The 24,672-nt window shown below is 35.6% G+C and overlaps 1 protein-coding gene across 1 annotated transcript in view; it reads left to right on the top strand.

The window, feature by feature from the left end:
• LOC135196150 (GATOR complex protein Iml1-like) overlaps positions 1 to 24,139 on the top strand; it is a gene marked incomplete in the record, with an annotated part of 480,334 nt that extends 456,195 nt beyond the window's left edge. The window contains 3 exon segments of the mRNA XM_064222704.1: positions 3,605 to 3,784; positions 16,527 to 16,619; positions 19,922 to 24,139. Coding sequence (XP_064078774.1) covers positions 3,605 to 3,784; positions 16,527 to 16,619; positions 19,922 to 20,128 — 480 coding nt within the window.
• Between the last annotated feature and the right edge of the window lie 533 nt (positions 24,140 to 24,672).

The following is a 24,672-nucleotide window of genomic DNA, read 5'->3' as shown; positions in this document are numbered from 1 at the left end:
TCTCTTGCAGAAGAAAGCAATAAAAAGAGTAAAGAGCTTGAAATTTCAGGGTCGTCTGTTTACTGTCGCAAAGAAGAATTCACGCAAAAGAAGAGTCATCCTGGACTTGTCCAAACTCAGTTCTTACATTCTTTGCGACAAGTTCCACATGCTGACAGTCTCGCAGGTGTGGACCTTACTTCCCCGTGGGGCCGTCACCACCTCTATAGATCTTACAGACGCTTACTATCATGTTCCGATAGCAAGGAACTTCTCTCCGTACCTAGGCTTCCATCTAGGCAACAAGGCGTATTCATTCAAAGTCATGCCATTCGGGCTCAACATAGCGCCCAGGATATTCACCAAACTAGGAGAGACAGTAGTGCAAGAACTCAGGACCCGCGGAATAATGCTGGTAGCCTACCTAGACGACTGGCTCATTTGGGCGACCACGGCCGAGGAATGCCGCAGAGCAACAGCCAAAGTCATAGAATTCCTAGAGCTTCTAGGATTTCAATCAAAACGGAGAAGTTGCGGCTGGAACCAGCTTCCCAATTCTAATGGCTAGGAATACAATGGGACCTGAAGGAACACAAGCTATCCCTTCCACCCAAGAAGGCCAAGGAGATAGCTGTGGCTACAAAACAATTCATCAGGAACAGGAAGGCCTCTCGACGTACCCAAGAGAGGATCCTTGGTTCACTGCAATTTGCGTCGGTAACAGATGTCCTACTAAAAGCCAGATTGAAAGACATCAAGCATGTTTGGAAGAAGAGAGCCAACAATCGTCTCAGAGACAAAGTCTCAGTAATTCCATCCGTGTTGACGAAGAGACTTCACCCATAGTTGAAACTCAAAAATTTTTCCAGGTCAGTGCCAATGCACTTCCCTCCTCCGACGGTAACGATTCATACAGACGCGTCAGTGAGTGGTTGGGGGGGATACTCTCAGCATCAGAAAATTCGAGGGAAATGGTCAAACATGCTCAGCCAGTTCCACATAAACGTATTAGAAGCCATGGCAGTTTTTCTGACACTAAAAAAGTTATCTCCACCCAAGAACAACCATGTGAGGATAGTCTCGGACAGCCTAGTGGTAGTCCATTGCATAAACAGGGGAGGTTCCAAATCAAGCAAACTGAATCATGTTCTGATAGCATTATTTACCTTGGCAGCAAAGATGTACTGGCACCTGTCAGCAACCCATCTGGCAGGAGTCAGGAATGTAATAGCGGACGCTCTATCCTGGACCACGCCACTAGAGTCAGAATGGTCCCTAGACATGAATTCATTCCAGTGGATTTCCAATCAGATTCCCGGACTACAAGTGGATTTATTTGCAACAGAGTCCAACCACAAGCTCCCATGCTATGTGGCTCCCAACTTGGACCCTCTGGCCTATGCCACAGATGCATTAACAATAGATTGGAACCTCTGGCAGAAGATTTACCTGTTCCCTCCAGTGAATCTTCTGATGAAAGTGTTACACAAGCTACGCTCCTTCAAAGGACAAATAGCCCTAGTAGCCCCCAACTGGCCCAAGAGCAACTGGTTTCCGCTCCTTCTAGAGCTGAAGCTCCATCCCAGACGGATCCCTCACCCGGAATTGACACAAGTAGTACAAACTCAAATTGTGTCAGCTTCCTCAGGAATTCTACAAGCCCTAACTTTATGGATTTCATGAAGTTTGCGGCTCAAGAAGGTGCGAGTATTGATCCATGTAATATCATATTCATAGAATCAAACAAAAGGGATTCAACACTTAGACAATATGACTCAGCTGTTAAGAAGTTGGCTGAATTTTTAAAGCATTCAGACATCCATAAAATGACCCCAAATCTGGCCATTTCATTTTTCAGAACGTTGTTTGAAAAATGCCTAGCCGCCAGTACTCTTACGACAATAAAATCGGCCTTGAAGAAGATATTTCAAGTCGGATTCAAGATAAACTTAGCAGATTCATATTTTTCTTCCATCCCTAAAGCATGTGCACGCCTTAGACCAACTCTCCGTCCACAAAAGGTCACTTGGTTCTTGAATGATGTCCTGAAACTAGCGTCGGACACGGATAATGAATCTTGTACCTATATTACTCTTTTAAGAAAGACTTTGTTTCTAACGGCTATGGCCTCAGGCGCCAGAATATCTGAACTTTCAGCTCTCTCTCGTAACTCAGAAAACATAGATTTCCTTCCATCAGGAGAAGTATTACTCTCCCTGGATCAGAGTTTCCTGGCAAAAAATGAGGACCCCCAAGATAGGTGGTCTCCTTGGAAAATTGTTCCTCTGCCCCAGGACATATCTCTGTGTCCTGTTGCAACACTTAAGTCCTTTTTGGCCAGGACCTCCACAAAGTCCTCAGGTCCTCTCTTTATTAGAGAACAGGGTGGCACGATCTCTGTAAAAGGCATTAGACAACAGATACTTTATTTCATAAAACAGGCAAACCCGGAATCATTTCCACATGCTCATGACATTTGGGCGGTAGCTACATCAATTGATTATTTTCAAAATATGAACTTTGAGGACCTTAAAAAATATACGGGTTGGAAATCTTCATCAGTTTTCAAATGCCACTATCTAAAAAATTTACAAGCTCTAAAATATTCAGCTATAGCCGCAGGGAGTATAGTCTCCCCTGAATAACATTTCCTATAACCTTCTGTCCTTCATTTCTCTATTCCTCTCCCAACCCTCCTCCTCCTTTCTACCTGCCTCATTAATACTCGCCACGATGCCTCTCTCCTCGGTGGGGGAGAGCCCGGCGTCCCCAAATCACTCAGGATATACATATATAATCAACCCCGGACAAGCTTTATGATCCGGTCATTCATATCCAAAACTTTGTATCAAAATATGATACCTATATGATAATTACCTTTGTTTTACCATTAAGCATAATTAATTATAAGCCTTAACTTAAGTCTTAGTCTTTAATTACTAGTTTATTAAGTTTTCTATTGTTCATATGGTTTTCATATTAAGTAAACTTATATATTACATATAACGAAATATTTCATTTCTCCTCTTAAGTTTACTCTTTTAAAAAACTTTTGGCTTGGAAGGCATTCTCTTGCATGTTTTCACCGGCAAACACAGGTCGACCCAGAAAAGGGATTTTGACGAAGGTAAAATCTATTTCTGGGGAGAGACCTGTGTCGCCCGGTGAACCCAACCCAATTTTTCCAACCCCTACACCTATTCAAGCCAGAAAAGGTATCTAGAAAAGCAAAGATTGATTGAGGGCGCTCGCATCGGGCGTCAGCAGTAGTAATACGGAGGTGATGTGGGAGTGACCGTTGTCACGGCACACCCCATACTGGGGTTTTGGGAAGGAATACTCTAAATGGCAGGAGACCTGTGAATAGTGGTTTTCACATGCCCCGAACTTTATTCACGACGCCCTTTGGGTGGTCGCGCGAGGGTGGTAACCTCTGCATACCAATGCTAACTTTTTCTCTGGTATATTTAGAAAGTATTTATATCAGAAAAGAGGCTAGAAGGATCTTTTCACCAGGCGACACAGGTCTCTCCCCAGAAATAGATTTTTCCTTCGTCAAAATCCCTTAACTACAGCATATCAGTATTCAACTCTTAAATCTTTATTATTATTTCAACTTTTCCAGGAGGCTATTCTCAAGAAATTTGGGTTTGTAGCTTATGTGACTGAGACCCACAGCACTGAGCAGAACCAGTATGTTCATGTGACAGGCAACATGTTTATTATGATACATTCCCCTTGCTCAGCAGAAACAACTCGGGGCAGAACACCCACAACTCCAGCAACTCCAACATCCTTTTCCCAGGTATGAAATTTGTACAAAATAGACTTGAAATATCTTTTGGTTTGTCTTGCATGTTTGCAATTTTTTTTCTCCCTTGTCATGCTGAAATCTTGAAGGTGTTAGTTTTGTAATTGTTGTAGTTTGCGCTCTTAACATCTTCAGAATAGAAGAAGAATGATTCTGCATGGAATGTGCATGCTGTTTTATCTTCAGGAACTTTTCCTTGTTTGTGATTTGCATGAATTTTATGCTATTTATTTTGGAGGTTAGAGAGAGAGCTGGGCTTCTGAAGGGCTTGTGGAATTCTTTATATTAATTCAGCCAAATTTTGGTTACAGTAAGTGGTGGTTGGTAGTAAGGGTAATAGTCTAACATTTATGTGTTTTGCATCGTAGGTAGTATTTCCATGTTTTTCTAAATTGAATTGAATAGTTACATGAATGATTTAGCAAGTGCGATATGGTTTTTGAAAAGTTATTAGTATGGTTGATGTTTTTAATTTACTAGATGCTTTTGATATTCAGTATGTATGCATAGATACCCATCTTCACTGTTTTATGTAGTCCATGTTGTATTCTCATTATGTTTTTAAACATTGCATATCAATCATGCTAGGCTTCTCCTATTACATTTTATGTCATTTTTCTTGTCTTTGGGTCATATATTTTTTCAGTTCTCAGAAATTTCTCCTTTCTGGGTAAATAAGATTTATAGTTTTGCTCATTCTTTGAAAAATGCCCTCTTCAGATGTAAATGATATATGTATACTGTCAGAATAGTTTGTTGTATTAAAACATTCATGGGATACATATAGTGATTGCCACAATATTTCCATCTACCTCGACTGAATCATAGAGTAGTTCGTGTGAGGGACTTTTCATCAGCAAAACTGAAATCCATTACAGTAATGTAACACAGGGAAAACTTTTTAGGGTAATGAATGAATCTAATAACAGTAGTAACAAACTGAAACTATTTTAATACTGAACAATTGTAGTGTTCTTCATATCAACATGATTATGTTTCATCTTAAAATTTGTCTTACTTTTTTAACATGTGCTCTACATTTGATGAATATCCCATGATCCAGCCCCTGTTTGTAGGGATTACAGTAAAATATGTTTTATATGCCTGATCTAATTGCAGCCTATAACAAATGGCAAGTCTTGGTTGCAAATCTCTCAGAAATTTGGGGTCAAACACTTACATTTAATGCAGTTTTTGAATGGTTAAAAAAGCTATAATGTATGAGATAAATCATACACTGCATCTAAGAATAAATGTTTATATTATCCTAGCCCACTGATTGCTCAGCTGCCTTTAGTAAGTGAAAGTTGCATATTACCGTGCAAGTTAAAAAGATATCACCTATGAAATATACCAGCTAAATTTTTCAACTATCAGCTGAATGAAGATAGTTGTAGCTATTGTTATATGTATAATACATATAAGATATGTCTGAGTGATGGAATGTGAGCATGCAATAGATTTGCTACACAGCTGTAACATTGATTGTGCGTATAATTTGCAGAGATTCAATGTGGAATCCTAAAGCAAATAAAGTCTATTTACTTGTGAAAATAGAATTAGAATTAACTTCATGATAAGATTTGAGTATAATTTTTTATCGAAAGAAACTATGGCATAAATAAGTTTAAATGATAAAAGTGTCTTTAAATTGGTCGCAGTAAACCTTGTCATTTCTGTTGAAATACATGCTTATACATGTTAAATGATGACAAAAAATTTTTATTTTGTCTAAAATCAACCTAGTCATATCTTCTTGATATTTAGAAAAAAATTATTTGGTAACTATTTCAGATTATGACTGCAGGCAGTCTCTGGTTATTGGTGGGGTTCCGTTCCCAATGGCATGAAGATAACCGAATATAATTTTTAACTGAAAATCGGCAAGAACAGTGCTGATCCTTGGTTATCAGCCCTGATAACCAGGGATTGGCACTGCTGTTAAGTGGGGATCGCTGCTGAAAATCCAATTATTGCCATCCTTAAATAAGCGCCGTAAAACCTGATCGCTGATAACAGAGGCCACAGATAACCAGGGACTGCCTGTATTGTGCTACGTTTTTCAGAATATTTTTTGCTGTCATATATTTTTCCTGTGTTTGTATATACATTTTGTGTTTTATAATGTTGCATTGTTGTATACGTACTTGAGATGTTGTTCAGTGCTCTATTTACATTTTTCAATATTTTTTGCTTAGTAGCTTGAATACAGTGTAGGTAGAATACAATTGATAGGCTATTATTATTTTTCTTTCTTAATGGAACCATCAGATCCATTTTAGTCCCTGTACAGTACTATGAATTTTTTCTATTGAATACAAATGATTTAACTTCTGTGTTGTGTCTAAAAGTCATTCATGAAAATTGATGTTAATAAACAAGAGTATATTATTCATTCTAAATTAGGTTTGTAAATGCTGAATCATGACGGCAAAGTTTCACATTATTCTTGTACAAGAAGTGCAAGAAGTTACTTTTCTTTTGTGATACTTATCACTACAACTAGGAATGCCACAATCACTTTGTAAAGAAGGGGGATTTTCAAGAATTTCACATTTTATTATATTTGAATATTCTTGATATTTATTATTTCAGATTTTAATTAATTAGTTCCTTGGTGCTCATTCACTTGAGTAAAATTACATGTTTTCATAGAAAATGGTTTATCACATTCACCATATATCTCCTTTTATACAAGGAAAGGTTTAAGCAGTGCTTATATCTTGGTTTGTTTGGAAGCATATAACTTGAGTAACCTGTAACCATAAGGATTATCCCAAAGCATCTAGTGGGAAGGTTTCGCTTACAGACCAGTGCCAGTCTTTGTCTTTTTTATAGTGTAGTTGCTGTCTTGCCCTCAGGGAGTTACCCTTCCATTGTCTATCTAGAACTCCATTGTGACCAAACTAATGTCAAAGAATTCTCTTCTAGCTGGTCTTGTGGTTGGGTATTGTGTCGTAATGATAAACATTATATGCAGTGGTAGCTCGTCAGTAGGAGCTGTGGAACTGCAGCACTCCCTATAGATTTCATATATATGCACAAAATTATGAATATATACATGAATATGAGAAATTAATTATAGATTATCAATAATCCTTAAAAAACTATTACCATACTCTTGTCTTTGTAAATAAAAAAAAGCAATGAATTGAAACAATATATGGAACTGCTGGTGCTCAGTAGTTCTAATTTTGCTAGCAGGGTGATAATGTGGTAGTCAGCCGCATTTAAAAGTGAGGGGAGCACTGCCCTCTCAAGCAGTGTTAGACTAGCTGTTGGAGGGAGAAGGTGTGTTTTGAAATTTGTCAAAATTTATCAATATGTACTATTAGTGATAGTGATCAAATTAGTGACAATACTGATGATATATAATGCAGAATAATCAACTTAGTGGCGAGTTGCTTTAAATGGGACAAAATGATAACCACATTAATGTCAATGAGTAAAATTCAAAACAGTAGCCTACAGTAGCGGTTCTGCTGCCTTCCTCAGTGGGAGAGAGAGAGAGAGAGACAAAGGGGAGAGAAAGAGAGAGAGAGCGCGCGCGTGTGTGTGTGTGTGTATGCGTGTGTGAGGTTATGCAGTTAATATTAAGGAATTTTTTAAAATTATGTTATAAACAGCATCCCTATGAATGATAGCCACGAGCCGCCACTCAGGATAGAGGACATTTTCTCTTATCCTCAGCAAATGCTAAACCCAGTTTACCTACTAAAAGCACAAATTGTTTTGAAGAATTTATCATTCTGTTTAGAAGTTTTATCTAAAGATAGGTTCCACAATTGTTATTGTTGATATAGATAATAATTTTTATAACAATGTCTGCAATAGTATACTAGCAGTAGCCTACAATCTACATAGATTCATTGAGAATAAGTTAGCTAGACTGTAGTAGACATTGTCCGTAGCCTATAACCTAGGAATATATATTTAAGAGTGAAGAAAAATAATCTGGATGAGTAAGTTAACTTAACTAAGGTAAGATTTAAAGACATATTCTTTTGGTTATGGGCCTAGGGCAGTAGCCTAAGTATACACCAAAAACCTTAGGATTAAACAAAAGGCTACAGACTTTTTCCTTTTATATACCCTGTATACTTGAGCATAGTTTTAGTTATCTAGCCTGTCATGTGCATACCATTAAAAGGGAATTAAATAATCTGGCTTTGACAATAAACTAAACTAGGTGACAGCCTAACTATAAAGTTACACATTAGTAAATTAATGTTTTATTTAGTAGACCACATTGGCAATGTGTAAGTAGCTTAGCTTGAAGTCTACATGTTATGCCTGGTTAATCCCATACCCTTAAAAGTGAATTAATTAATCTGGGCTAGACAATAACTTATACTAGGTGAAAGCCTAATTATAAATTTTTACTGTAGAAAGTTACTGTTTTATATATATGTAGTATAAGTAGACCAAACAGCCTAGGGCTATTGATAAACAGTCTGGGTTAGACAAAAATGTTAACGTAACTATGAATTTACATATGAGTAAGTTTCTGTTTTTTTATAATATGTTAGCCTTTACATTAAGGATGATCTAGAATAATCTGTATTGGGCAATACTCTATAGGTACGCTAAGTGAGAATAATTTAGGAAACATCCTATTGTTGGTCTACTAAGTGGTATTTTAGTCCAGATAGCCTAGGATTAGATATAACCAGTATCCAGTGCTTAATATAATAAATTTTTTATAGCAGTCTCTTATCCTCAAGGAGTTACCCTCCCATGGTCTAACCAGAGCTCCATGGTGACCATACTAATGTCAAAGAATTCTCTTTTAGCTGGTCTTGTGGCCGGGTATTGTGTTGTAATGATGAACATCTTAACACGTGATAGAATATAAATGGACTCAGGATAAGAGCACACTTTCTCTTATCCACAGCGAATAATAAAACCCAGTTTATCTATGTCAAAACCTGCAAGAAGAAGTGGCTATATGCATATACGTCGTCATTTGTTTACATACGACCAAACACGGACCATGACGCCATTCCTTTTCTAGTCAATATACAAACTGGAGCTCATTAAGTTCGTTCTTCACTTATAGATTCAGCTAAGTGCATAATTCTGAGTTCCAGTTGTAAGTTTTTTAGTTTAGACAGTAGAACAATGATTTTATTGTGTGTGAAATGCCATCAAACAGCTTTTTTCAACAACACTCATCGGCGCTTCCTACGATTTATGATCATTAGGGATAGCTCTGAGAATTTTGTTCATCTCTTATTAATTACTGAGGTTTATGAAAACATGTAAATTGAGAGCTAAGTGTATCATTAAAGTTCCAATTAAAAATTTCATAGTTTAGACTGTGGAACAATGATTTTATTGTGCATCAAAAGCTGTAAAGCAGCTTTTATTTATTTATTTATTTTTTTTGCCAGCACACATCGACGCTTATGACTTTTGATCTTTAGCTCTGAGAATTCCGTCTTCCAAGTTAATTTCATTACCGAAGTTCTTGGAAACATCTAGGTTGAAAACTAAATGCATAATATTAATGTCCAGTTGAAAATTTGTTAGTTTAGACCATGGAACAATGATTTTATTGCATGCAAAAAGCTGTAAAACAGCTTTCAGCCAGCACTCGTCTTATTCTATTTAGAAGTTTTATGTAAGGAAATGTTCCACAATTATTATGAATTAGGCTTTCAAACTAGGCAGTAGCCTAAGTTTGCACCAAAGCCTAAGGATTAGATAAAATGATACAGACAATTTTTCCTTTTATATAGCCTGTGTACTTAAGCATAGTCTTAGTACTCTAGGATAACATGTGAATATCCTTAAAAGGTAATTACGAATATGCTATGAGGTGGTAGACTAACTTGAAGGGTATGAATTACACCTGGTTAATCCCATACTCCTAAAGGTAAATTTAATAATCAGGATTCGACAATAACCTTACTAGGTGATAGCCTAACTATAAAGTTTCACATTATAAAGTTACTGTTTTATATAGTAGACCAAACAATCTGAGTTAAACAAAAATGTTAGCCTAACTTTGGGATTTCATATGCTTAAGCAGTTTTTATATAGCCTTTACATTTGATCCATAGGCAATACCCTATACTAGGCTAAGAGAGAACAATTTAGCAAACATCCTATTGTTGGTGTACTAAGTGGTAGTTTAGCCCAAACAGGCTATTATTAGATATAAACAGTATGGTAGGCTTAATTAAATAACAGTTTTTACGACTAGGGGCTGATACTAATATGGTAGCCTATTAGTAAGCTACATGATATTGGATTTCTTATGTAGCATATATCTTTAGAGGTTGTGTTAAAAACCCAAAACAGGCTGTAGCCTAACCAGATAAAGAACAAAAGCTTTAAATAAGCCTATACTAGAGTAGGTTGAACAGGATCCCTCTAGGAAAATTTCAATTCTTAGCTTAATGTATATTATTTTAAAAGCATTAACCTAAAGCCATATAAAACCATGGCTTGGGCTGACTAAACAAATTAGTATATAGAAGGTAGTCTGAATGGTATGACAATTCAAATAAAGATTTTACATTGTCTAGTGCAAAAGGACTAATACAGCCATATAAGGCTGTCAAAACTAGCTTTAACCTCAAAGGGCTTAAGTTAACGTAGATTTATAATAGAATCTTTTACAATTATGGAATGAGTATGAAAAACTATAGGGTGTTGCTCAGTAATGACAACTTGCTTTATGTCACTACAGGGCTGCCATTATGCAGAACCCTCAGTTCAAATGCTCCATATCAAATTGCTTGGTTCGCTTTTTTCCAGTGGGTTTGGGCCATACAGCTAGCTATGAGTATAGTCTTTTAAAAAACAGTGAAAATATGCTTGATTGACAAATATGTACAAAACTTGTGCTTTGCTACTGGCAGCAAGTTTTAAGGATGAAACTGCTCATTTTAAGCTGTCCCAGTGATTCCTAGGATTTAGTAGTGTTAAGGGATGGGGAAATTATATCTTTCTGGCAAAACTCTGGCAGTAGATATTTAACACTTTATTTCAGATCAAGATTTATGTTTTGGTCAAAACCCAATAACTTAGTTCCCAGTACCTCCTAGGTGATTTATGCCTGGGTGAAAACCCATTAACCTTACTATGGAATATGAAGTGGGCATTGCCACTGAAATGACCCTGCTGAACCCAGATGGATCAGGGGTATAAATTTCAGCTCACCATGGGAGAAACCTTCTGGAAGGAATTCTATCTCTCTCACAGCTATCGATGCTGAAGAGGTTTTTTTCCCTTGAAGGGATACTAGGATATACATATCTGATTCTGACTGAAATAACTATAGTATCTTCAGAGGGGTATTGTATATTGTAACTTACCCAGGACTTCTACCTCTTTGTTAATAGGCAGCTACAGTTCAGTTGTTGAAGCTCAGTGAAAATGTGCAAGCTTCCCCAAAAGGGATACAGTTTGTGGTATTTTATAAATTCTGTAAGGAAATTATGAATAACATCAGAAAATGTCCTTGCCCCAGAATGGCAATGTATGAGGGATATTATGCATGATTCTGAAAAGGAATTCAAGTTAGTCTGTGGTGGAATCACATGGTAAAAAAACCAAAAGTGAGTAAGACCCCCACATTTACTTTAAACAATGCGACTGCCAAAATTACCCTCGGCTACACTTTCCCCTTTACATTACTTTTAAGTGCAGGAGAGTTAGTTCAACGAAAACCACAGACAACAATTTCAACTCGTACTTACCATTTATGACTGTCTTCAAGGCAGCTGTGCTGTCCACTGGATAAGGTCGTAGACACAACCACTGCCGAGAATCACAACACAAAACAACCAACCATACAAAAACTCAACAATATATCAAATCACTTCACAGACAAACACCAACAACAAAACAACAACCTTACAAGTCCATACACAACCACTCGTAAACAACGTCAAGAAATCACAACAGCTCACCAACAACACTCAACAACTCACTACTACAACAACTTATATACAACTCGACTGAAACTCACAAGCTCAACAACCTTCCAACACACAAGCACAACAACTCTAAGCATACGACATCAACAGCAAATCAAACAACAATTCAATCCAGAAACACAACACAACTGACCATCAACAAAATCCAAGATCGCTGCCAAAATCGTCTGTCCAGTACAGACTCTCCAGAGTGCTAAAGTACTACATCTTGCAACCCAGAAGTGGGAGGAGATGCAAATGAAGCCCAAATAAGGTTTAGTGTTGGAATTCCAACTGGAAACCCCTAAATGGTCAGTTCTGAATAAAACTTCAAATCAAAACATTCTAGGGGCTCCAGTGCTCATCCCTGATGATACTATTATTCCTTGGGTAGATGCATCAATGCATATTTTCTCTCCCTATAGTAAATATCTAATTAATGAGAGAAAAACTATGATTGAAGCTGTACTTGTGAAAGACCACTGACAGAAACCATTTTCTTATTGTGTCTATAACATTAAATGCTATAGAAGACACCCTTTACCGGGACCCAAGTTGCTCACCAAGGAGTCCCAGCCTTCTGTCCCTTCATTTTCAAAATGATTAACCTTGTATTGACAGATTTTTGGAATTTTGTAGTGATTTAAAGAGCAGAGACAATGGCAGAATTAAAATCATTTGCTATGGTCATCCCAGTTTTCGAAAACTCCACCAAGGAATGGGTAGCGTTACAACTCCCTTCTGAAGGGGAAAAGCCCCTTTATTTTTAGCTTCGCAGCAATTTAGGACCCCTATGAGAAGAATCTCAAGAGATGATATCCTCAGCAGAATTTCATGCTAGGATCCACCTCTATAGTATTATAACCTCTACAGTGTGTCCTCAACTTACCGCGAGGATCTTTTCCAGTTGATTTCCACCGTAAGTCGTTTTTTCACCATTAACGGTGCTTTAACAGCACTCACAGCTCCAAAACTTATTGTTACAGCACTTCAAGTGCTGTTAACTTGATGCTACTGCACTGTAAGCACCATTGACTTGATGCTCGATGGGGCTTACAGCGCTGTAATTTGATGCAACATCAAGTTATGGTGCTGTAAAACGTTGTGAAGCATTGTTACTAGTACCGTAAGATTAAATTGCCGCAAGTCGGTGATGCTGTAAGTCGAGGGCACACTGTACCACCTTGCTGGAAGTTGTCATCAAAAGACTTCCGAAATGTTACAGAACAATTGTTGCTGTTATGGCCAAAAGTTTGAGGAGAACCTTATGGCAAGCATTCTATGACTTCTTAGAGTGGTGGATAAAAGTGCAAATAGAAACATATGAGGGCTCCAACTAGTCACTTCCCAGTGTGACTTCATTATATTGCATAATATCCCCTTCTGTAAGAACATGTTTGAGAAGTCTGTTGTAGTTAAAAACTTATCGAGCAAGTCCACCAAAAGAATTTTATAGAGTACTCTATTTTGAAAAAAATGGGAATTTAGGCCCTCTTATGTCCAGTTAAAGCCTTTAAGGTTTATATGTACAGAGTTAAACCTATAAGGAGAAATGTAAACAAGTTATTCTACAGTTTAAGGAATCCATATGTTACTGTTTCTGGTTATACAATCTTTAGTTTGTCAAGCTCATAGTAATTGAGACTGGTCCATTCAACCTGTTTTCAAGGTGAAGGCACATGAAATATAAGCTTTGGCCACTTCTTGAATATATAAAGAATCTGTCATTTGAAGACATTGTCAATGTGGTGCAGTTGAGATGCAGTTCCATTTTTGTCTTGCTACTTAAAGGATGTGGTAATCACCATGATATTATTTTAGTCATTAAGTACCCTGTTGCTGGTGGAATTATCAGGCTCAAAAAATGAGGAAAGCCTATCTTGCTCTTTCATTTGTAAAATCTTGGTACCGAGTAATGGGGAGTATGAATGTGTCAAGTGTACGAGAACGTACCTGGTATTAAGTAGTAAGTGTTTTTAGTTCAATATGATCTTTCCTCCTATTTTACAGCACAATCTTTGGCACAAGATTCTCATCCTTGCTTCATGTTGAAGCATATTTTTTTTGTAGTGGTACCTCTGAAAATGATGTACCTTATAAGGTCCATTATCCCTGATGTCAATCCTGGACTTACAACAGATGGATTGCTTACATAAGGCGAGAGTCCCTCATTGATTTTACTTTTAAAACCTATAATCTGTTTTATTAGTTGGGTTTACCTGCCTTTGCTGAGTGCTACACTATCCCACACACTTGTTCATGATAGTCAGCTACATTAAAGTTTGGTAAGATTCATGGAAAAACCAGTTTTCATATTAAACTTAGTTATTTCTATACTTACATACCATTTATAGCACCCTCCCAGTTTCCCCCCAAATAAAATGGGCAAAAACCTAACTGAGGCATAGAAAATAAAGTTGCTTTCTCCTTACCCACTGGAGAGAGCAAACACAGCTAGGTCAGGTAGGAGAGAGTGCAGAGATCTTTACCTGACCTAGCTGTTTTTTCTCACAACACTAGGAAGACTTCTGCAAACAGTGTGTTATTTTCTAATGTCAGATTTAATGCTGCTGAGTTTGCAAGGAGTCTTATTTTGGCAACAACTAAAATGTGGATTATTTTGCTAGCACAGTTGTAGAATCTTATGATTTTCATATGTTTAAGCAAGTAGCAAATTCATTCTTGCTTTATGCAAACAACGCCTCAATTTGAGTGTTTCAGTTTTATTTTCTGTTCCCGTATAGTACTTACTTATATATAACTTTTTCCTTTATCTTGTCTCTCTTTGCAAGCAGATTTTCCTTTGGATCCCTCTTGGGCTTATAATCTGTTGACTCTGTTGATAAAGGTTTTCATCTGAAAAGTTAGACAGACAGAAAGAAAGAAAGGAGACAGAAAGAAAGGAAAGATAAGCAGAAAGAGGACATCTACTTCATTGTCTTATTTTTTTGCAATTGATAAGTGTGCCTATAGCTCAAAACTTATAATATATAAATGTTACATAATTATAGAAATAACCAATTTTGATATGAAAGTTGGTGTATTGTAAATCTGTACAAAATGCCATTTAACTGATATTTGATAAAATTCCATGATATAGAGAAAATATGTGCCATTGGTTTTTGTTTCTTTTGCTTTTCTTATAAATTTTTCATAATTTTATATCCATGGTTTCTTGTATAGTGGGTGAGAAATGGATTTCCATGACTGCTGACATTCAGCTTTTGTATCAGTTTGGCTTTTCTGCCAATTAAGTACGTAGTTATCTAGTGGTGTAAGTTAAATATATCTGAACCATTACTTTTGATGTTTATAAAATTCTTTCAGACTTTGTGGACATTTTTGAGAAATGAGGTATGTTTAAACAAAGGAACTATTTTCAGAATAAACATTACTAGGTAATATGTAGTATTGCCATTGTAGCTAAGTTTGCCATTGTGTCTTGTTCTGTTGCAAATTATTGTGATGTTGCACAGATACCCCTTTTAAGTGGTAGATTAGCATTCTAGGTGAATGAAACATATACAGGTACTCCCTTGGGTTACGGCGGGGGTTCCGTTCCTGGCAGGGTCCTGTAAGCCGAAAATTGCATTAACCCGAATCATCATAATTATAATGGGAATAAATAGCATTTACAGTGCTGTTACAGCACGGTAATTGCCATAAGTCCGGGTTACAGCACCATAAACAGGTAACGGTGCCATAAATCCACTTAATGGCGCTGAAAATTGTGGTTAACAGCACCATTAGTCTGGAATGACGTAACCCAGGGACTGCCTGCCTTTTATGAGCGTGTAAATTGATATTCTAGCCAAATGAAAGAGCAACAGCTCTGTAATAGGCAGATTTAATGAATGCAGAATTCCTATTCCCCTAGAACCATAGTGCTTTTTTATCTTCTTAAATGTATGCTATTTAGATTTCTGGTTCTCTTTGAAATTTATCATTGTTAAAAGTTAACCATTTTACATTAGATGTTTGGTTAACTTTTATGTTAGAATATGTTAGAAATAGAATAAATTTATTTTATCTTATAATACCTGTAGGCCCGGTAGAGGTTAGTGTAGTCATTGCACCTCATGCGGTGCACTGTAAGCAGTACTTAAGGTTCTTTGTAGCGTGCCCTCGGCCCCTTGCTGCAACCCCTTTCGTTCCTTTTCCTATACCTCTTTTCATATTCTCTTTCTTCCATCTTACTTTCCACCCTCTCTTAATAGTAGCTCTGAATGACCTCATTGGTCCCAGTGCTTGGCCTTTGGCCTAAATTCAATTCAATTAATACTTGTAGGATGGGATTGAGTTATTTCTTTCTTAGACGTTAAAGTAGAGAAGTATTTAGTTTATTGGTACTGCAGTAGACTCAGAGGTCTGGAAAAACTAAGCCCTATTAATAATAATGGTACTGCAATTGTCTGTAGTCACATGATTAAGAGATATTGTATTTATTATGGTTTAAAATTTGGTTATGTTTGTAAATATTTAAGATTAAAAGCACAAAAAAATTTCTTACAAAATCATGGGATTTAATTTGTATAAAATTGATTTTTTAATATTTATGATTTAGATTTGTTTCAGAATTGCATGCTCTGTATAGATTGTAGATGTAATGCATCATTACACTTTGTTTTCTAACATCTCCTGTAACTGACTTATTTACTAAGTATACTTGATCTTGCTGCTCTTCTATTGTCTTGATTACTTAATTAACAGAGTTTGGGTTATGTACACTTTTGAAGAATTTGATACATATAAAGTGTAATGCAACACTGGCTTCTTTGAGAATGAATGTGCTTCCTTGCTTCTTGTAGGCTGACTACTTGTATGGTGTGGCAAGCCCTCATGTGGAGTATTTCCATCGACTGATCGCTGACTTATATTCCCATGAGATCAGCGAAACACAGGTTTGTAGATTAATCTTGCATTAACCAAGAAAATTCGGCTTATTGTTTATTTCTTATGTAACTGATAATATACGTATTACAATACTACTATTACATGTTGAGTTCTTACAGAGCCCTGTAAGGGAATAGTGCCTCTACAGCATTGCTGTTTAACATGAAATTGGTGGTACTTATGGTTCTGTCCAGCATTTCTTTGGCCCCAGATGTATTTCTTTCTTCCTTGTACTTCTCATATGTTCCCTTTGCTCTCTCTATATGATATATCCAATTTCTTTACCTGCCTCAGTTCATGCTATTCACATGTGTGTGTGTCTGTAGAACTGTGATATATAAATAATAATGATAGTGATAATAGGGATAAACATATCTCATTGACTTCATCATGAAGTCAGAACAAAGTACAGTGTGTACAATGAAATGTTTTTCAGTCTAATGGTTTTATATTTACGAAGTTGATTATAGCGCCTCAGCGGCGTGGTTGGTGTGGTATTAGCGTCCCGCCTCGGTGGTCGCAGGTTCGATTCTCGGCCATTCCATTGAGGAGTGAGAGATATGTATTTTTGGTGATAGAAGTTCGCTCTCGATGTGGTTCGGAAGTCACGTAAAGCCGTTGGTCCCGTTGCTGAATAACCTCTGGTTCCATGCAACGTAAAAGCATCATACAAACAAAGTTGATTATAAGGTATTGCTATAACAAACAAACATTACAATAGCCCTTTTGTGGAATGGAAAAAAAATTTTTATTCATCCTTTTACAAGTTAATGATGTGAAGTGAATTGATAGTGATGGTATATACCAGGAAAACTGAAAGACTAATCAGTTGGTTTTAAAAACTGGCATTGCACATCTATGGTCATCAGTGAAGGAATTTTTTGGAGGGGCCATAATTGCCACATCCTTTTCTTCATCACCACATTCACTAGCAGAAAGTAAGCATAGTGGATATGAAGAACTGAAGCATGTCTCAGAGAAAGGTGAGGCAGTGGGCTTTAGTCATGTCCCCCACTGAAGGTGCACCACCAGTCAGAAGGGTGCTGACACTACCAAGGACCCACCCTAGCCAATTCATCTTTGGCAGGTGTCCATTTTAGACACATAGAATTATAAAAAGTCATCAATCTTAATTTCATAAGATTGTATTAACTGGTTACAACTGTTATGAAATTATATATACATGTACTTGGAGCTTCACCAACAGTTTTGTCACAACTTTTTAAATCTCTACCTTTAAAACTCATTAATTTTTCAGTATTTAGTTCTTGTAGAGTTCAGTTAAGAGAAGCATATTGCACTGCCTAGTCATGTGATGTTCATCAGCATCACATGGTGTACTGCATGCATTTACTGGAGCTAGTAGTTTTATAAGTGAGGGACTTTACTTTGTATATTGCTTGTACTATAGAACTTTTTAGAATGCTGCAGGTTTGCATATAAAAGTGAATTGTGTATCAAAAATGCACTGTAGAATATTCTGCATTGTCATTCAGATTTACTTTGGCGTATGATTAACCTTGTGCCCTTTTTTGGTTAACAGGAATATGATGTAGTACAGTACTATTATCCAAGCATAAAGCAGGGGACTGTTTTTTTTATTGGATATTGGTAGGTGTTAATAAAAATATGAATAGCAAACTCCCATGTACTACCTTAAAAGAATTTTTACATTTTCATCTTTCATTCATTGAGCAGCAAATTTTGAACATTTAGTGATCATGGCGTGGTAAGTTTTACCACTGTGAAGTGCAGCTTGTGGGTGCTGTTAATATAGAAACTTCTGTTACACTCATGTATTATGAGGAGTGAAAACAAGTAGTAATTGAACAGGGAGAATTCTTTCTACTTTTGTGCATATGCCAACTCAGTGAAGAGTATGCCTTTATTGGATCAGATTAGGAATATTCTATTGAAACAGGCTACTAAATGTATATGCTTTAGAAAAATATATAAAACTGGTACTTGAGAAAAACACTGCTAGAAGCATAGAATCACATTAAGCAAGCTTGTTGAAACCATGTAGATACCAGCATAAAATGTATCAGGACAAAAAACTGAGGGAGCTGCAGAGAGGAGAAAATATAATAAATGGTAGTTGCTCACTCCATGAATAGTTTGAGCTGAAAAAAATACAGAAGAACTTTATAAACTTTTTTATTATCTTACACAGATTACAGTTACAATATTTATTGACCATAGTGCGAAATTGTATAGGTCAGAAAGGAGCGTAAGTTAGTCCTTACTGAAGTTGTAATGAAGAAAAAAGTTATTATTAGACAATGAAAATTAATAAAAACATTATAAAAATTTATATTATGTAATGTGTTTCAACAAGACCAGTGAAAGTTACATTATTGAAGCTCATCGGGTTGGCCTAAAGATTTTTTCTTGAATGAGGGCTGAAAATTGTTGTAAGAAAAAGCCAGAGAAATTGGATAGCAGGGGGAGAAGAGCCCTGACGAAAATGGAGGCAAAGTATATGGGAGAAAGGAATGCAGACAGAGCCAAAGGTTTGTTGTCAAGAACATTTAGTAATGGTTGAGAAACTAAGAGATATAAGACAGCATACTCATGGAAATGAGAGGCAAGAGTTTCAGGCTAAGTTACAAGGCCCATGACATGGAATGGAACTAATTTTTTAACCAATATTTTTTAGATTTACATTGTCAGTTTCCCTGTCCTAAAACTTTTAATATTGATGAAAAACCATTAGACTGTCATCTGCCAAATAAATGTGGAACTAAAATTTCAAAACGATAGGCCACTTACATGTGTAGCCTGAAAATAGTATGGTTTCTTAGTGAAATTTTATTGTCGAAGTCCAAACAATATTTTTTATGAAGATTTTGCTTCCATGTCATTGTAATACTAATAAACTGTATTTGGTTGTATGTTGCATATCATCATTGCTTTGTGTGAAATTTAAATTCCAATAGAGCTTTAATGTTAGACATTTTGAGCACACACTCATCGTGATTTGAACATATAACTTCTTGATGGGTGTTTTGAGCCTTTTTCTTATATCACTCCAGTTTCTTCATGAGTATGACTATGTACTTTCTACTTGTTTGGTAAGTTTATTGAAGTATATTGTATTATGAGCTTAAAAATTATGAGTTCATAAGGTAATTTTTTCTTTTGTTGAAGTACTCAGCATATAAAGTTAAAAAGGTTTTGTAAGTGCTTTCAATATAATTTTTTTATTAATTTAGATTTTCTCTCAGTTAGTTGGTAATTTGATTATGAACATTTATTGAAGATTTCCAAAAAAACTTTTAAGATGTAATATATTTTCAATTTTTTACAGCCTGGGTTTTTGTGGTCATTCAATCACATGCTGACAAAACGATGGAAGTCCATTATCTCTGGTGATGAAGTTTTTTCTGAAAAAATGCTACATGACTTTCGTCAGTTTTGCAGAAACCAGGAGAATCGTCTAAGGGATTTCTGGGATTCCCATCTTCCTCTGCTCACTCCTGCAATGCAGAGTGATGAATTAATAGCCGAACCATAAAATAAGATTGATATGCACAGTGTGAGAGTGAAAGATTAACATTTATTTTATTTAAGGTCAAAATATTGCCCATGTAAAACTTCGTTTCATTTCTATACACTACTGAGAATTTAATTTTTTCTTTTTGTGGAATTCTTACATGTTTTTTTGTTCTTTGATTTTAATTTCTCTTTTCATTGCATAAATTCTTGTCTGAATATCTGTTGTACCTGTATTTATCTAGAGTACTATATGCTCTGTAAGTTAAATATGGAACATGCAAAAACAGCATTTTGAAATTGGCATGACATGATGTATATTTTTATTATTTGGAGCATTGCAATGGATTTTGTATATAAAATTTTATAAAGTGATTGTATGTTTTATGGTAAAAATATTGTGAATTGCTATTTTTTTATTTTTAGAACAGAATACATGAACCTCTACTTTGACCATACTAGTCAGATATGGCTGCAGTGTGACAGTCTTACCTTAAGTTGTTGCATGGCCTAGGTGCATGACTGGCAGTGGTATCTGTTCTGATATAACTTCATAGAAGGCATGTGTAATTTGATTAGTTATGTCACTAATTTTATGGTAAATCAAACTTCCGAACAGTGGTCAAATCTAATTAGTTTTTTAGTTTTTACAGAGTTCCCAAAGGAGTAATATTCTAATTGAATTGATTTTTTCAAGGTTATAGGTAGGATGAATATTAAGTTTTCTCTGTGAGGTTTTTGTTATTTTGTATCAAAGTCCTTATTACTTGAAGTTATTATATTCAAGTTTTCACCTTTTATTACCCATGAAATTTATCTAAGAAATTAAAACAAGACGAGAACTTTTTTACTTTCTCAACATGTTGACTTTCTTAACAGTAAAAGTTGCAAGGTAGATAACTAGAGTGAGAGAGAAAATGATTGTGTTTATCTGTAGTGTGCAAATATAACAGTTCTTCATATTCATTATATTTTTCATATGCAATTGCGAGTGTATGTGGATGTATGAGCTGGTAAAAGTTGTGGTATTAATTCATGTTTAGAATGTGGAGAGAGAGAGAGAGAGAGAGAGAGAGAGAGAGAGAGAGAGAGAGAGAATGTTAAGTCATAGCAGCTCATCAGCAGTATTGTCGCTAGGGGGTGGATGAGCCTGGCCCCCAGTCATATGCTTGCCCCCCCCCCCTCCCCCCCCCCCCCCCCCCCATGTTGAAATTCCCTTTGTAGCTAAACTTTAACCCCTTGGTGGTCAAAAGCAGATATTCCACCATAGTGATCATGTAAGAAATACAATTGTGCTATACGTATACCCATTACCTTTACAACTTATGTAGAGCTGAGAAATGAATTAATATAGTTATAGATTTTTAACACAAATGTCATGTTTGTTCATGATACTTTCATCCAACGTAATGTCATCTACTTATGTATGAAGTGATTGAAACTGTAGTTACAGTTTTGAGTAAGTTCAATGCAATTTGCTACTGCTGCTTAAAGTAAATTTCCAGGGAGAGGAGATGAGGAAGAGGGATTGGGATAGGTTGAGATTTTGAAGAGATTTTGGAGAGTCATAAGTCTTTTGTTATTGATGATGTGCACTATTTTGATATATTTGCACGACAAGGATTTTATACTATAATAGTTGAAAATTGAAACTTGACAATAGGTTAGTGTTGAATATAAGATTGAGAGGAAATTTACAGTAAAGTGTTTGATACATTTGCATATACATAGTAGAGTAGAAAATTAATAAAAAATTTATGTCTATAATTTCAAATAGAGGTTTACTGATTACTAATACAGGCAGTCCCCGGGTTACGACGGGTTCGGCTTACAACGTTCCGAGGTTAAGTGCTTTTCAATTATATTCATCAGAAATTATTTCCAGGGTTACGACGCATGTTCCAGGGTTACAACGCCCACAATGCTCATTTTGCAGAAGAAATATGACACCAAAAATGCAAAATAATCAATATTGTAAGGTTTTTTTGATGCAAAATGCAATAAGAATGCAGTTTACATAGTTTTGAATGCACCCAAAGCATTAAAAGTAAGGTTTTCTTAGGATTTTTAGTGATGTTCCGGCTCACAACGATTTTTGGGTTACAATGCGTCTCAAGAACGGAACCCCCGTCGTATCCCGGGGACTGCCTGTACTATTATTGTCTTTCATTCACAGATATATTCATTTGAGAATAGCATATTTTACTAATTACAGATCTGGAACATTAGTTTTGAGTAATTTTCTTTGGTGCCCCCCAACCCCCCACCCCAAAACGAATCTTGGCTCCATGTAGGCCGCCTCTCCCATTAAAGGGAGAGAGAGAGAATCTGTATACATTACAGTCATATTCATGTTCCATTTTATCCTCCAATTCTCATAGTTGCTATACCGATGATAAATATTGCCGTTACTTTTGTCTGTTATTCATTAAGTGGCACCTCATCTTAATGGACTTTAGGTTTGTGAAATTCATTACGTAATGGAAATGCAGGAGTGTGATAAAAATAGGACAAATATTTCGCTAGGGTTATCCGATGGTTGACAGAATTTGTCCAAGCAGACAACCTATCCAACTTTCTGGAGTAACTTGGTGAATAATTACAGGTATCAGACAGTGAATGAAAACATATGGCTGGCTCTCTCTCTCTCTCTCTCTCTCTCTCTCTCTCTCTCTCTCTCTCTCTCTCTCTCTCTCTCTCTCTCTCTCATTATTTTGTATGACAATAACTTAATGCAGTACAGTACTGCTTTGTATGTATGTATGTTTGTCTAGGCACAGGATATACACATGTATGCATCTTGTTAGGATAATTTATGTACCTACATTGTGTCTGCTCATATTTCTTTCTTCTCTCTCTATTGCTCAAGATGTGAAACTTTTTTATATAACAGAATTTGTGCTTACTTTTGCATAAAAAACAATAACTATTTTGTTTTATTGTATGAGTTTCATGCACAGTATTTTACATATCTTGTAATCATAAGTAGTAGGTACAGGTATGTACATGTATTTTTAAAAGCAGTTTGTTTTGCATATTTATCTTTGAAATTGAATGATATATAAATTGACATTTTGAATTGGAAGATAATGACAAAATACTGGTTAGGTTCGGCTATCAAGTACTTTATATAGAGTTGCTCTGAAGGATAATCTGGGTGAATTGGATCCATGGTACTGAATTGTATAGGCTATATGCCATTCTTTGTTACTCACACATTTCATTGCTTACCAGGAGAGGGCTGACCTCAAAACTGTCCATTGATGTGTGGTAGCACTGTACTATTAAATTTTGTTTGTATTCCTATTACGTAGGACACACAGTATAGCCCAGTCTCTGGAAACATTTTATTTCTTAAAAATACCATCATATTTTGTCTATTTATTAGATTATAAAACTGAAATGCAGCACTCAAGATTCTGATATATTTGAGAGATGGCAGACATTACGTAATCTCTGTGTCTTTGATTAGGATAATAACAGTTCTCAATTGCCAGTTTTTAGTTGGAAGTTTCCACACTATGATTTATTAACATGAGAGATTTTTATTGTTAATTTTTCCTTAGGTTAAGCTCTGTAGATATTGTTAATAAGGGAGGCTTATCTGTTGGGCTTTTTGTGCCAAAACCACAGTATATTTTCAAAATATATACTTCTTTAGCATGATTTATGTGGGGCTAACTCTTGGATATTGACACCGTTGAATAGGTCAAATTCATTGGATTTCACAGTTAAATAGTTTTATCTCATGATGACAGGGTGCAAATATATATATATATATATATATAATATATATATATATATATAAAGGTTTTTTTGCCACGAAGGAAAAAATTAAAAAGTGAGATAGCCAAGCACTTTCGGTCTTATTCGGACCCTTTACTGAGGCAAACTCGGCTATCTCGCTTTTTCAATTTTTTCCTTCGTGGCAAAAAAAACCTTTTTATTTGTACATAGCATCACGTTTTATATAGTTCATGATCAAGTTATTCATATATATATATATATATATATATATATATATATATATATATATATATATATATATATATATATATATATATATATATATATATATATATATATATATATATATATATATATATATATATATATATATATATGTATATATATGTATATATGTATATATATATATATACTACACACACACACAGTTGAACCTCTTATTACCAGCATTCTATGGTCCGGGAACCCCCATGGTTCGGCTTGATTTTAATTAAATCAGCCACCATAAGTTCATTGCGCCAAACCAGCAGGGCGCCACATATTTTTACAACTTCAAGACTGCCAAAATTATGCCATATCTCCTCTGTTTTTTTTTTTTTAGTGAAATAGTTGTTTTTAATGAAAATTTGTGAAGTGAAACATGTTTTTTATAATAACCTTAAAGGAATAAATATATTTTTTAAAATGTCCACTTGAGAAGACTACCAAGTCAAAACTTTTAATCTAAACAATGAGATATTTGGCATGAAAAATTCCTTAACCTGTGTGTGCTTGAGAGACATAAGTGATACAGTTTTGATCATTTCTTCTATGTTACTG

The sequence above is a fragment of the Macrobrachium nipponense genome, chromosome 17 (genome assembly GCF_015104395.2).
Source record: "Macrobrachium nipponense isolate FS-2020 chromosome 17, ASM1510439v2, whole genome shotgun sequence".
NCBI classification, from domain to species: Eukaryota; Metazoa; Arthropoda; class Malacostraca; order Decapoda; family Palaemonidae; genus Macrobrachium; species Macrobrachium nipponense.
This window is presented reverse-complemented; position numbering and strand designations above follow the sequence as displayed.